This window comes from Sardina pilchardus, chromosome 11 (assembly GCF_963854185.1).
Source record: "Sardina pilchardus chromosome 11, fSarPil1.1, whole genome shotgun sequence".
In the NCBI taxonomy this organism is placed as follows: domain Eukaryota; kingdom Metazoa; phylum Chordata; class Actinopteri; order Clupeiformes; family Clupeidae; genus Sardina; species Sardina pilchardus.
The window spans coordinates 2,646,270-2,658,416 of record NC_085004.1 but is presented as its reverse complement, the minus strand read 5'-3'; the positions used below and the strand labels follow the sequence as shown (position 1 = coordinate 2,658,416).

At 48.2% G+C, this 12,147-nt stretch overlaps 1 protein-coding gene across 2 annotated transcripts in view; it reads left to right on the top strand.

Moving 5' to 3' along the window:
* homer2 (homer scaffold protein 2) overlaps positions 1–11,791 on the top strand; it is a 25,990-nt gene extending 14,199 nt beyond the window's left edge. For both annotated transcript variants that reach the window (XM_062549147.1, XM_062549146.1), the window contains exons 3-9: positions 2,164–2,295; positions 2,454–2,546; positions 4,046–4,185; positions 4,534–4,690; positions 5,218–5,328; positions 7,839–7,919; positions 9,608–11,791. In XM_062549147.1, the coding sequence (XP_062405131.1) occupies positions 2,164–2,295; positions 2,454–2,546; positions 4,046–4,185; positions 4,534–4,690; positions 5,218–5,328; positions 7,839–7,919; positions 9,608–9,796 (903 nt within the window). In that variant the 3' untranslated portion in view covers positions 9,797–11,791. The remainder of the gene's footprint in view (positions 1–2,163; positions 2,296–2,453; positions 2,547–4,045; positions 4,186–4,533; positions 4,691–5,217; positions 5,329–7,838; positions 7,920–9,607) is intronic.
* Positions 11,792–12,147: the final 356 nt, after the last annotated feature.

Below are 12,147 nucleotides of genomic sequence, written 5' to 3'. Positions count from 1 at the left end.
GCCCATTAGGAGCTCCCCTCTCCAGCGTTGTGTAAGGGCTGAATCATCCGGTTCAGTGTGGGGCTGCCGCCGCAGCGCTCCCTCTGACAGCCTCCCGTTTAACGGAGCGGGGAGACGGAGACGGAGACGGTGAGCTGAGCTGCGCCGCCACACGGCAGGACTGATGGAGAGCTCTGGAGGAGCTGCCACTCTTTTGGACCCTCACGTCCTCATTTCACACACACACCTAATGTTGCCATGAGACAAAGGGTGCAGCGTAATTAAACCACTGTGTCGCTTAATTTGCGGCTATTTTGAGGCAGTTCCTGTGTGTGTGTGTGTGTGTGTGTGTGTGTGTGCGTGCATGTGTGCAGTCAGTAGCATATAAGTCGGCTATTCATATGGTTTATGTGTATAGGTGTACGTAGTGTGAATACATTTCTATAGGTTTTTGATCTTCAAACAATTCTCTCACTGCCTGCGGATGATTTGAAGGAAGGGTGTCTTTGTTATTAAGTGTATATACTGCACGTTCTTTATGCGTGCCAGCTTCATCACAAACACTTACAGTAGAAATCCTGAACCAGTTCAGTGATGATCATGGCAATTCCACTCCATTTCCAATATAAACTCTACCAGATATTATTCAGTTTAATCATTTTCTGCTCATAAAGGTAAATATTCTTTGAAAGAGAGACATGTCTGTTTATTCTTAATCTAAACAAATATTTGAGATTAAACAGCTCCTGTAAGATTCTGCCGAGATGTCAATGTAGACTCTAGGGGGAATAAAAAGCTCTGAAGCGGGGTCTGGGAGAACCGCTCCAGATTAGTCTGTTTTTTAATCATGAGCTTGATAGTACGAGCCCCTGTCCTCTGGTCTATTTTATCTATCTATTCATTTAAGAGCACAGACACAGGAGATGGATTTATGAGCACACAATTCAGCCCTCGGTCTGCCCCAGTCATCCCCTACTCTGTTATATATTGGATTATTTCATTATTGCTAATAATGGTAATTAAGCCCATTATGGAAAACAAATGGCTATTAGTATTTGTTGTATATCTGGTCCATTTTACAATAAATGAGGTTGTTGTCATTTGGCTTTTTCATTCAGTACCATTGAGGTCAGCGTTAATGTGCTCTGTTGTGTAAGGGTAAGGTTTTGCCAGTGAAATGGCGTACTGTTGAAGTGAAGCCTTAATGACAGAGACGTCTGAGAATGGAGCCAGCCTCTGCTCTGGCCTGAGTCCTCACTTCCTGTGAGCAGAGTCATGATTAGGTAGGAGCTAGCTGGGGAGTCTGCTGCTTTAAATTACCGAGGAGAAATCGCATTTGACAGACATTAACGGGCGGCCTCTTGTCTCCTGCTCAGTCACGGTTACTATGGAGTGGGCAGGCAGATGGGGGTTCTAGAGGGTGGTGGAGGTGGTGGTGGAGGTGGAGGTGGTGGTAGTGGTGGCTTAGGTCAGTGTTCAGCTCAATCCAGACGGATCAGACAAACAGAGGGCTGTAGGGCAGCAAAGCAGATTGTTCCCAGAGTCCGATGGATGTGTGTTCAGCACAGGCCCACAGCTGAGGCAGTTTGCCTGTGCCATCATCACTGCACCATCGCATACTTCTCAAGGTGATGGATGACCTGTTGGACCAGCCGTCCTTCAAGGGCTGTAAATGTGTCTCTAGAGGGGTAGTGTGAGGCACCGAGGATGAGAGTCGTCAGCATTCTTGCAATACCTCATGTTTGGTAAAAACAAAAGTTCAAAGCATAAAAGTGCACTTTCCTTTTACAACTTTTTCTTTTGAAATGCGCAGGTTCTCAAGTCACCTTACTTGCTTTCCCTGCGCACTTGCATTGTTATCCTCTTAGCATCTAAAACCATTATGGCTTCAGGCTCAGAATGTATGAAGGTTTTTTTTTTGTTTTTTTTTTAAATCAGGTCAAACCTGATCAGTATTTAGGCTCTTGATTTGTGATTGTATTCAAATGTGTATTCAAACACTCAAACATTGAATTGTATTCCTGAAGTTTTGTTGTTAGCCTGCTGCCATTACTCTAGAGGGATGAACTCATTATGCGTTGGTACATTATGAGCCATTTGGATGATGATGAGCGAACTCTTCAGGACTAGCCACAGTACAGTAGTTTAATTAAACAGACTCCTTTTTTTTGCCCTCTTCAACAGGTGATAATTAATAGCACAATCACACCCAACATGACCTTCACTAAGACCTCCCAGAAGTTTGGCCAGTGGGCGGACAGCAGGGCTAACACCGTGTTTGGACTGGGATTCGCATCAGAACAGCAACTCACAAAGGTCAGTCAAGGTCCCAGGGCCAGTTATCTAATAATGCATCCGGAGGCTAATTACTCCCAGGAATTTAAATGCTCTACCTACCAAGCTCATTGTGCTGTCAAATAAATGAAATGTTGTTGGAATGATGGAACTATTCCTTTATATTTTTTTGTCAACAGTTTGCAGAGAAATTTCAGGAGGTAAAAGAGGCTGCAAAACTGGCCAGAGACAAGTCTCAGGATAAGATGGAGACCTCCAGCAACCATTCCCAGGTCAGGCTCTGCAGATGGTGTGCGGTCCCATGTCTAGTGTTGCGTAATAGAGCACACTTCTCATTATATCTAACAAATTAATGGATTTTTCCCAAGCACAGTGTGATTCAGGAAATGTAATCAAAGCATTGATGGACCCTTTAGCTACTTTACACACACACACACACACACACACACACACACACACACACACACACACACACACACACACACACACACACCTACACACACCTACACACACACACACACACACACACACACACACACACACACAAAATATGTCCTACGTGTATACCATGCCAGTGAAAATTGGCTCCAATTCTCACCATGACATAACAGCTCTGTGTGCCATGTGTGTCCGGTTTGTGACCCCAGGCATGAGTAAGGTTATGGAGGAGTTAGCGATTAGTGGAGCTGCTCAGCTAGCCAAAGGTGAAGGGTCATCCATCGCACACCAGGAGCTGCTATGCAAATTAACCTCCCAAACCTGAAAACAGCTATGTGTAAATAAGGCTAATTTGTCAGTCTTGGTACGAGACCAATGCAATCTTGACTCTAGGCTATCGCCCAATTGACAAGTTGACTTCAGGGTTGCAGTGCTCTGAATAGACTTCAGTGTAGCTTGGATATTAGATACATTTTGTCTGATATTTTACAGCTCCGGCAGAAATAAAGAAATAATCTCAGCATAGACAGACGTCTCAGAAGTTGTTCTCCTTTTCATCGCTGTTTGTAGCCTACATCTTGCAACAACTGAGAGGTGTATTTGCCTTTTATTATTTAACAGCTGTGGGGATTTATATTAGTCACACACGGTTATATTGCTACATGAGGGAGGATATCTCACCTTGGAGATTTCTGACTGCTTTGGAAACTGTGCCGACATGGCATTGACACAATCATGACATTAAGATTTTTAGTCAGTGAGCCACATTTTGAGTACATTGGACAGTAAAGTGTGCTTTATACAGCATATAGAATGCACAATTACAAATTGATATTACACACATTGCTATATATTAATTGTGAATATTTATTAATTTGAAATTAGATCATTTAATTGTGATCTTAGTTTGGTTGTATGTAGGCCTAACTAGTGCATATTTCAAACCTGTGCAACCTACTAGACCAGTTGTGATGTATTTGGCAGTGAAACACCACCAGTGCTACTTTAGCGCCCAGAAAACACTCTTCCAGTGGACTAACCTACTTCTGCCCAGTTTGATCCCTTACATTCATCATTCCAGATGCTCATACCAAAGAAATAAGAGCCGTGGTTCTCCTGAATGTTTGAGTAAAGGCACCATTCTCAAGTGTATTCTCTTTTGTTCTCTTAAAGCAGCTTCTCTGAGGAGGTCTGGAACGGAAGCAGCGTAGAATAGTGGTGCCATAATCCCATTCTTTCTTATCTTCTCTTTCTCTCTCTCTCTCTCTCTCTCTCTGATGTGATGGAGGATATTTGTGCACTCTTGTCACCATCTCTCCCTCTGCTCTGACAGGAGTCTGGTCGGGAGACTCCCTCGTCCACACAGGCTTCCAGCATCAACGGCACCGACGACGAGAAGATCTCTCATGGGGGCCCGGAGACCGCACTACTCCAGACCGAGAACGACCGACTAAAGACGGCCGTGGAGCAAAGGTACACCGGACACGGTGCTTTTTGTCACAGTTCCCCACTGAGTTGTTGTTTTCTTTGATATCCTGTGATGGCCTTCTGTGTAGACAGGCCATCAACACCTTGACAAAGATGTGTTATTGTGTGTGGCAGCAGAGCGCAGCTCCATGGGTTACCTTCCACAGGGAGCTCAGACATGTTTACCTCCATGCGCAGTTCCTCTAGTCACCGTGTCCTTGGAGAAAAAAATGTGTGTGTGTGTGTGTAGCGGGGGGACTGGTACATTATAATATCTTGTCTGCCAGACACCGCTAGCAATCAAAGTAGCCAATCCCTGTCCCATATTCATGTTGTTGTTCCACTGTCTTTCAGTAATACTAATGCCAAGAAGTGGGAGACTGAACTACAGACCTTGAAGGAGAGCAATGCTCGTCTGGTAGACTCCCTGCAAGAGTCCAATACTAATGTTGAGACGTGGAAAAAGCAGCTGGCCACCTGCAAGGAAGAAGGTGATCAGCTCAGGAGCAAGGTAGCGTATGATACCTGTACTGTACTTGGCCAGATAGGTACATGCCACCGTAGGTGTGTCGCAGACAAAAGGAAAGTTGAAAAGCCATTGACTTTTTAACCTTTCTTAACTCAGTTAAACCCATCTAGTGTGTGTGTGTGTGTGCGTGTGCGTGCGCGTGCGCGTGTGTGCGTGTGTACATATGTGCATGCGTGTGTGTGTGTGTGTGTGTGTGTGTGTGCGTGTGTGTGTGCGTGTGTGTGTGCGTGTGTGTGTGCGTGTGTGTGTGCGTGTGTGTGTGCGTGTGTGTGTGTGTGCGCGTGTGTGTGTGTGTGCGTGTGTGTGCGTGCGTGCGTGTGTGCATGCGTGTGTGTGTGTGTGCATATGTACTATTATGTTGTCACTCGAGGGTTACTCAGCGTTTGTCCTTGAAAACACATGGACAGCACACGCAGTCTTGTGACTCAGAGCGTAGAGAGCAGTTTTGAGCAATGTTGGTTGGGGGTTGTTGGCTGTGATTGACGTGCTGAACGGCCATCTGCTCCCAGATCACAGAGCTGGAGGCCCAGTGCAAGGAGGCCAACCAGGAGAAGGAGAGGAACGCCCAGCTCACACTCCGAGTACAGGAGCTGGAGGCTGAGCTGCAGGACAAAGAGCAGGTGAGATCACACACACACACACACACACACACACACACACACACACACACACACACAAACACACAGTTTGACGGACACACACAGTTTGACGGACACACAAGTTCATTGACGGGAACGGGAAGCCGGCCACATTTATGCCGCTCATGCCTAACCCCTGTCCGTCTCCGTTGACACTGTCGTCACCTGCCGACTCCTGACAGACTGAGTGTTGAGCTGCGTCCTGAGCTATGCGCCAGGGTGGAATTAGCCCTGCTGCCTGCCAGGTCAGATAGACTGGGCACAGCTGGCTCCTCCTCTTCCTCCTCCTCCTCCTCCTCCTCCCCCTCCTCCTCCTCCTCCTCCTCCTCCCCCAGCAGCAGGTTCACCCAGGGAGCAGTGGGGCGGCCCGGGCCAGAGAGGGATCAGGGGCCAGTGGGGAGGTGGCAGCCAGCGGCCCCATATGCCTCCCCAGGGCCCCAGCAGTGTGGCCTTAGCATGAGAGAATGACGCGCCCCGCTCACGTTGCTGCCTTTGAAGCCAGACTGCGTCTGATTAACTGAACTTAATTTCCGTTTGCTGAGCATTGGAAAAACCACTTTGTTTGACATAATAATAGTGTTTTTATTTGTTCAGTGTTATTATTATTTTGTACAAATTGACCTTGCAGAGCTATTATGGGCTGTGCTTATAAAAAAAAAAAAAAGGTGACGTGAGACATGTTTACTCGGTGAGAGGATCACAGGGATTTTAAAATACACACAGACAACTCGGCCTGTTTGGTTGGCTGTGTGCTCATGTTCAGTTGCAGTAATGGAGGCAAAACAAAGAGAGAGTGTGAAGTGATGAGTCTGCACTGTCATCAGCGGTCCCACATCAGCTCGCCGGTCCTCCCACTCCATCCCGCGCTGGGGGACGCTGGGGGGGGGGGGGGGGGGGGGGGTTGGGGGGGAGTATTCGGGTCTCACGGCGCTGCCGCGCCTGCTCGCTGTAATTAAGCCGGAGAACATTGCGGAAGGGCCAAATCCTGACCTGTGCTTGTTAATGGCTAACCGCTCTCCTGCCTGCAGACAAGTATTTCATTAGCATTGACGTTTGCGCTCGGCGCTGTTGTCTTTTTCGCTGCCATCCCTCCTCCCCCCCCCCACCCCCCCCTCCCCTCCCCGCCTGCGTGTCAGCGAGGGTCCCCTCTGCGGGGGCCGGCAGGCGGCTAATGTGGCGTTCAGCGCTGGAGCATCAGATGGAGGCAGCTGCAGCCTGCCTGACGCACAGCTTGGGTCCCGACACACACCCCTCTCCTCTCCACTGCACCAGCACAGCTCGGGTCCTGACACACACCCCTCTCCTCTCCACTGCACCAGCACAGCTCGGGTCCTGACACACACCCCTCTCCTCTCCACTGCACCAGCACAGCTCGGGTCCTGACACACACCCCTCTCCTCTCCACTGCACCAGCACAGCTCGGGTCCTGACACACACCCCTCTCCTCTCCACTGCACCAGCACAGCTCGGGTCCTGACACACACACACCCCTCTCCTCTCCACTGCACCAGCACAGCTCGGGTCCTGACACACACCCCTCTCCTCTCCACTGCACCAGCACAGCTCGGGTCCTGACACACACCCCTCTCATCTCCACTGCACCAGCACAGCTCGGGTCCTGACACACACCCCTCTCCTCTCCACTGCACCAGCACAGCTCGGGTCCTGACACACACCCCTCTCCTCTCCACTGCACCAGCACAGCTCGGGTCCTGACACACACCCCTCTCCTCTCCACTGCACCAGCACAGCTCGGGTCCTGACACACACCCCTCTCCTCTCACTGCACCAGCAGCACCACTGAAAAGACCATTCAGACCAAACATCCAAAGTAGTGGGGCTGCCTTTTGAACATGTGTGCTCTCCAGAAAGAGGGAGGAAGACAGTGCCCATACAAATGTGAAGCCCCCCCCCCCTTCCCCACACACCCCTCTGATGTTCTTGGAAGACATTTTAGTCCAAACGGGGCCATGTTTTTACCAGCCAGCATTGACAGCCATGTTGCCCTGGGCACGAGTGACGGCGTCTCTGCGAGTGCATGTCAGCCTGAGCCCCTGGGCCGGGTGGCAGCGGCTGGGCCGTCTCCGTCTCCGTGCCGACCCCCCCCCCCCCCACAGGCCTGCCTCGCATGAAAGTTTCATGGCGCCGTGTCACGCAGCCACAGTGACTGACGCGCGGTTTAATGTGTGCTGCCTCCACCCGCCGGCATGCTGTGTAAGCAGAGTAGACTTGCCTCTCCACCCGCTCTTTGTCATGACTGGATGAAAATTTTATGGGCCATTTTTTTTTTTTTTTTTTTTTTCATTCGAGCTCATCCGTGCCCCCTGCACACACAGCCCCAGTTCTTTATTTCATCTCATGTCATGTCATGTCTCCCATACTGGAAATTCTCCAGATGTATTTCTTGGAGTGCCCGAAGTGGAGCTAGCATGTTGCTGGGCGTTGACGTTGACGTGTGTGTGTGTGTGTGTGTGTGTGTGTGTGTGTTTCAGGAGCTGGAGAACCTGCGGAAGCAAGCTGAGATCATCCCACAGCTCATGGCTGAATGTGAGAGCATCACTGGAAAATTACAGGTAGGCGTCCTCACGTGCGTGATATGGCTGTAATGTGTTCTGTTGCACAATGAACATGACAAGGCGAGGGACGTGGATGACGTTTAAGGGAATCACTGCGGGCATATTGTATAAACACAACACCGTCCTCGAGCAGAGTCACCAGACATGCCATGATGACGATTGTGTTCTGGGTGGTGAAAGGTGTTCTTTTCTTTTCTTTTTGGTACATTGTAAACTGGTTCCACAAGCCAAAGAGCTTAGCGTCACTTTGGTCATGATGATGGTTCATTCTTGAACACATAAGTACTTAATGACATCTTTGTGTCTGTTTCTATTTACATTCCTCCTTCAGTCTGTCTGTGATCGTCATTCTTTCAGTTTCTATTGTCTTTTGGAAACGGGATGGAAATTATTAGTCCTCTCATAGTCTCATTTTAATGTCTCATGTCTCTCTCAGTGCACTTAAAATGTCCCTCTTTTCTCTTGCATGCAAAAGCGAATGAAATCCCAGAGTGAGAAGTGATGACCATTAGTGATAGCATTCCGCACAGTAGCCCTGCGTACTCCCTGGCCCTACAGTACATGTGATCCTGGAGCTGGTGATCTGTGTGAGCGTGTGAGAGGAGTGTTCCATCCTGTCATCAGGATTGTAGCACGGCAAGAGGCTGCTCTGCCCTCCCCCCTCTCCCCCCCCCACCACCCTTTTACCCAGAGACACCAGGAGCACCTGTTTATGCTGCCTTCAGCACATATTCGTTTGATTCGAATGACTGCATGTAGCACAACAGACATTGTATGCAATAATTTCACGGGCTTCTTGCATTATGATAACAGCGTTGTGTGATTCCACTAAATCTCTGTTACGGAAAGCGCGCCTGTGATTTGGCTGTAGGCAAAAGACTGGCTCCTAAAGGTCAACGGAATCAGAATTGTGCTCATCAACAGTAACGGCTCCACTATCAGACATTTGCATGCCGCCATGGATTGTTGACATTTGTTCTGCCCCACCCTCTATAGAGAGTTCGTTTCCGCTTAGTTTCCTTTTAGTTTTCAAGCATTGGCTGTCTGTTACCAAAATGTAAGCTGAATGCAGTGGCTCTTTATACAGTGTACTAACTTACACACTGTAATTTTATACACTCATTCGGTTTAACTGAACTGTAAAAACACGGTGGTGTATGATGTGAAGGTTTCTAACATCAGTGAAGCTCAATGCAGGGAGGGTCCTTGTGTCTGTGGAACCAGTATGATCTAAGCGGCAGGCCTCGGGCCATGAGCAGCTGTGTGAGTCTCTCCACGCCCTTATCACAACAGCAATCGGGCCACAGAGAAGATGGCGTCACGCAGGCACCACACACACACACACACACACACACACACACACACACACACACACACACACACACACACACACACACATCGCCCAGCCGAACCGCAGCAAACCCTCTAGCCACTTTAGATAGAGCCACTCGAGCCTATTTAGAGACAGGACCCTACGAGCAGGTTCAGGTTTCAGGGGTCAGCTGTGGAGATTCCACCGGGCGCTAAACAAGTTTATCCCTCCCACTGCTGCCTCCAAGACCAGAATAAATGTCAAGATGGACCCTGTGACCATAATTTGACCCTATTTTTGTGTGCTCTACATTCTGGCACAGTTGGCCAGTGGGACTAATGTATGTATTATTTTCCCCCCTCTTTATTTCTAGGCTGCTGAAACGGCAAATAAAGAGCTGTCTGAGAAGATGGTCGTCCTCAAAAGCGACGTTGAGGAGAGCCAACAAAAGCAAGGGGACATGAAGGGCGAGCTGAAGAAGTTCATGGATGTTCTGGAGGGCAAAATCGACGAGCTGCACGAGGTCAGGCAGGGCCTGTCCAAACTGGGCCTTGACAACTAGGAGATCCGCTGTGTGCCGAGGCCACTATGGGAAACACCGGAGATGGGAAGTTGTCAGCATAGATCACCACGGTACCACGTCCCAAGTGGATTCCACTTGTAATGGAGAACAATCACAATAATAAATGAAAAAGTAACAGCTATAAAACAATGGCCATGAGGAAGAGGGAGAGCGCCACGACCCGGGATGCTCCTGCTGATAAGTGTGCATTGCATCTTAATTCTGAACCGTGGCACAGTCCTGCAATATGGCTACCATGCCATATCTTCTAGGGTTAAAGGGTGGAGGGTTCTGTCGGTCTGTCAATCTATCCGTCTATCTGTCTGTCTGTCAGTCAGTCTGCCTGTCTGTCTGTCTTGCTGTGACATCTGTGCGCGTGTTTGCCGCAGTCCACGCTCATAGAACAGATGTGGAGGTGCAAAGGGGTTTCTCAAAGGGCTAACGGTGAGATAAGGTATACGGCTAGCTTCACTCATGTAAGTAATAATAGATCACAATTACACTGGAGACCTCGAGTACGTATGAGGGGTGAAACCGGAACCTGTACGTCGGTTTCACAAATGATCTCAGGTTGTTTTTGGGGGGACATTTTGGTCATTCGATATGCACATACATGAACGGCAGTGTCACAAAAGTGCCTCAGCTTGGAGTTCCTCTAAGCTGGCAAGCTCTCTGGGGCTTCTCAAAGCCAGAGCAATCGAGGATTAAATTAATAACCACTTTGATATTTCTATGAAAGCAGAATCTAACGGGCTCCTGGGGTAGTTTACCTCTGTTTACAAAGGTACTAGCCCATATAAGGACTCATGTCTAGAGCCAGTGAGACTGGAGAGCAGTTGATGAAAGCTGAGCACATCCCATGGATGTTGTGGCATGCAGACTTGCATGAGACCTGCCTCAGTAAGATCAAACAGTGCATTAAGAAATGCAGGTGCCTGGTCGGCTCAAGTGTATGTGCATAATAATGAAGGGGGCTCTTGTTCATTCTCAGTAGGATTGGGAAAATTACAATACCTACCAGTTACCCCGAACCTATGCTAGGAAACCCATTTGTTTTGAATGCTAAATTCAAAGGATTTTTGCATGTGGTGGTGCCGATTTCATCCATTTTGAGAAGAAATGTGCGTCTTTCACTTTGTAGTTTATGTAATGGATGTGCTTCCCATACTTCAATCTCTCTCTCTCTCTCTCTCTCTCTTTCTCTCTCTCTCTCTCTCTCTCCGTATGATAGTGTGTTTGGGCTCAAGGGATGTGCTGTTGCTGCTAGACTTTGGGGATTACATGGAAAGTGTACTTCTTCAAGCGGAGTTGGGTCAGGTCTGTAATACAGTCCGATGCTGCAACTCAGTTTCCAAACTTTGTGCTGGTGCCTATAGATTCAGTTTGACTCTTTCTAGCAGCAAACTAGCATTATGAAAACAATGTCCTAATGTTATTGATAAATTGAGATACAGTTTTTTTTTTTGTTTGATTTTTTTTGGGTGCTGACTTTATATGGAATTATTATGTGTTTTGAAGGGATGGTGATGTCACATGTTCTCTGTGTCTTTTCCAAAGTTAAAATGTGAAAATTGCCTTTCTGACAACAGCCACATTCTTCTTGTTTGCTAGCTGTGACTGTTGGGAATGGAACGAACATCTCATTATAGACTCACTGTAGGGAAATGTTTGCTGTAAATGTTCAGTTGTAAGTCACTGTTGGAGTTCACCCTGCATGGTGTTCTCTCCAGAGTGGACTCTCCCATCCCAGGCCGGCCCTCATCTGGCCCAGACCCACCCCAGGGGCCGTTGCCTGGGGGACGCCACACCAAGTAAATCCACACACTGAAAAGAGACCTCCGAAGTGAGGGAATCCTTGCTAAATATTATACTGAGAACACTTGACCTTTTTTTCCTGCTCCTGAGACAATTGACTCCTTTTCACTTTTTGTGATTTTCTGAACGAAGTTGTACCATATAGAGTTGATAACTGTTCAAATATAGTTTAACTACAAATGGGGTGTTCATGTGTGTTTTCTTTAAAAAAAAAAAAAAGAATCATTTGAAACCACATCTCATGCTCTCCTTTGTAAGTATCAAACTACTGCGTAGGTATTGCAGTAACCACATTTCAGTTCACATTTGCTTTTGTGTAACATTCTGTAATGCAAAGCATTGTGGGAGACTACCCACAGCCAGTGTGAGACTGATGTGGTGCGGGCGGCTTGCGCTGGCTGGCAGGTTCAGCGTAGGTAACAGGGTTGCGGGAGGAGTGGGAGTGAAGTCAGCGGCAGTCTCCCACATCCCTCCATCCCTCGGTGCAAGCGGCTGCGGCAAACACTCGGGAGGACACGTTGCCGTGGCAACTTGAT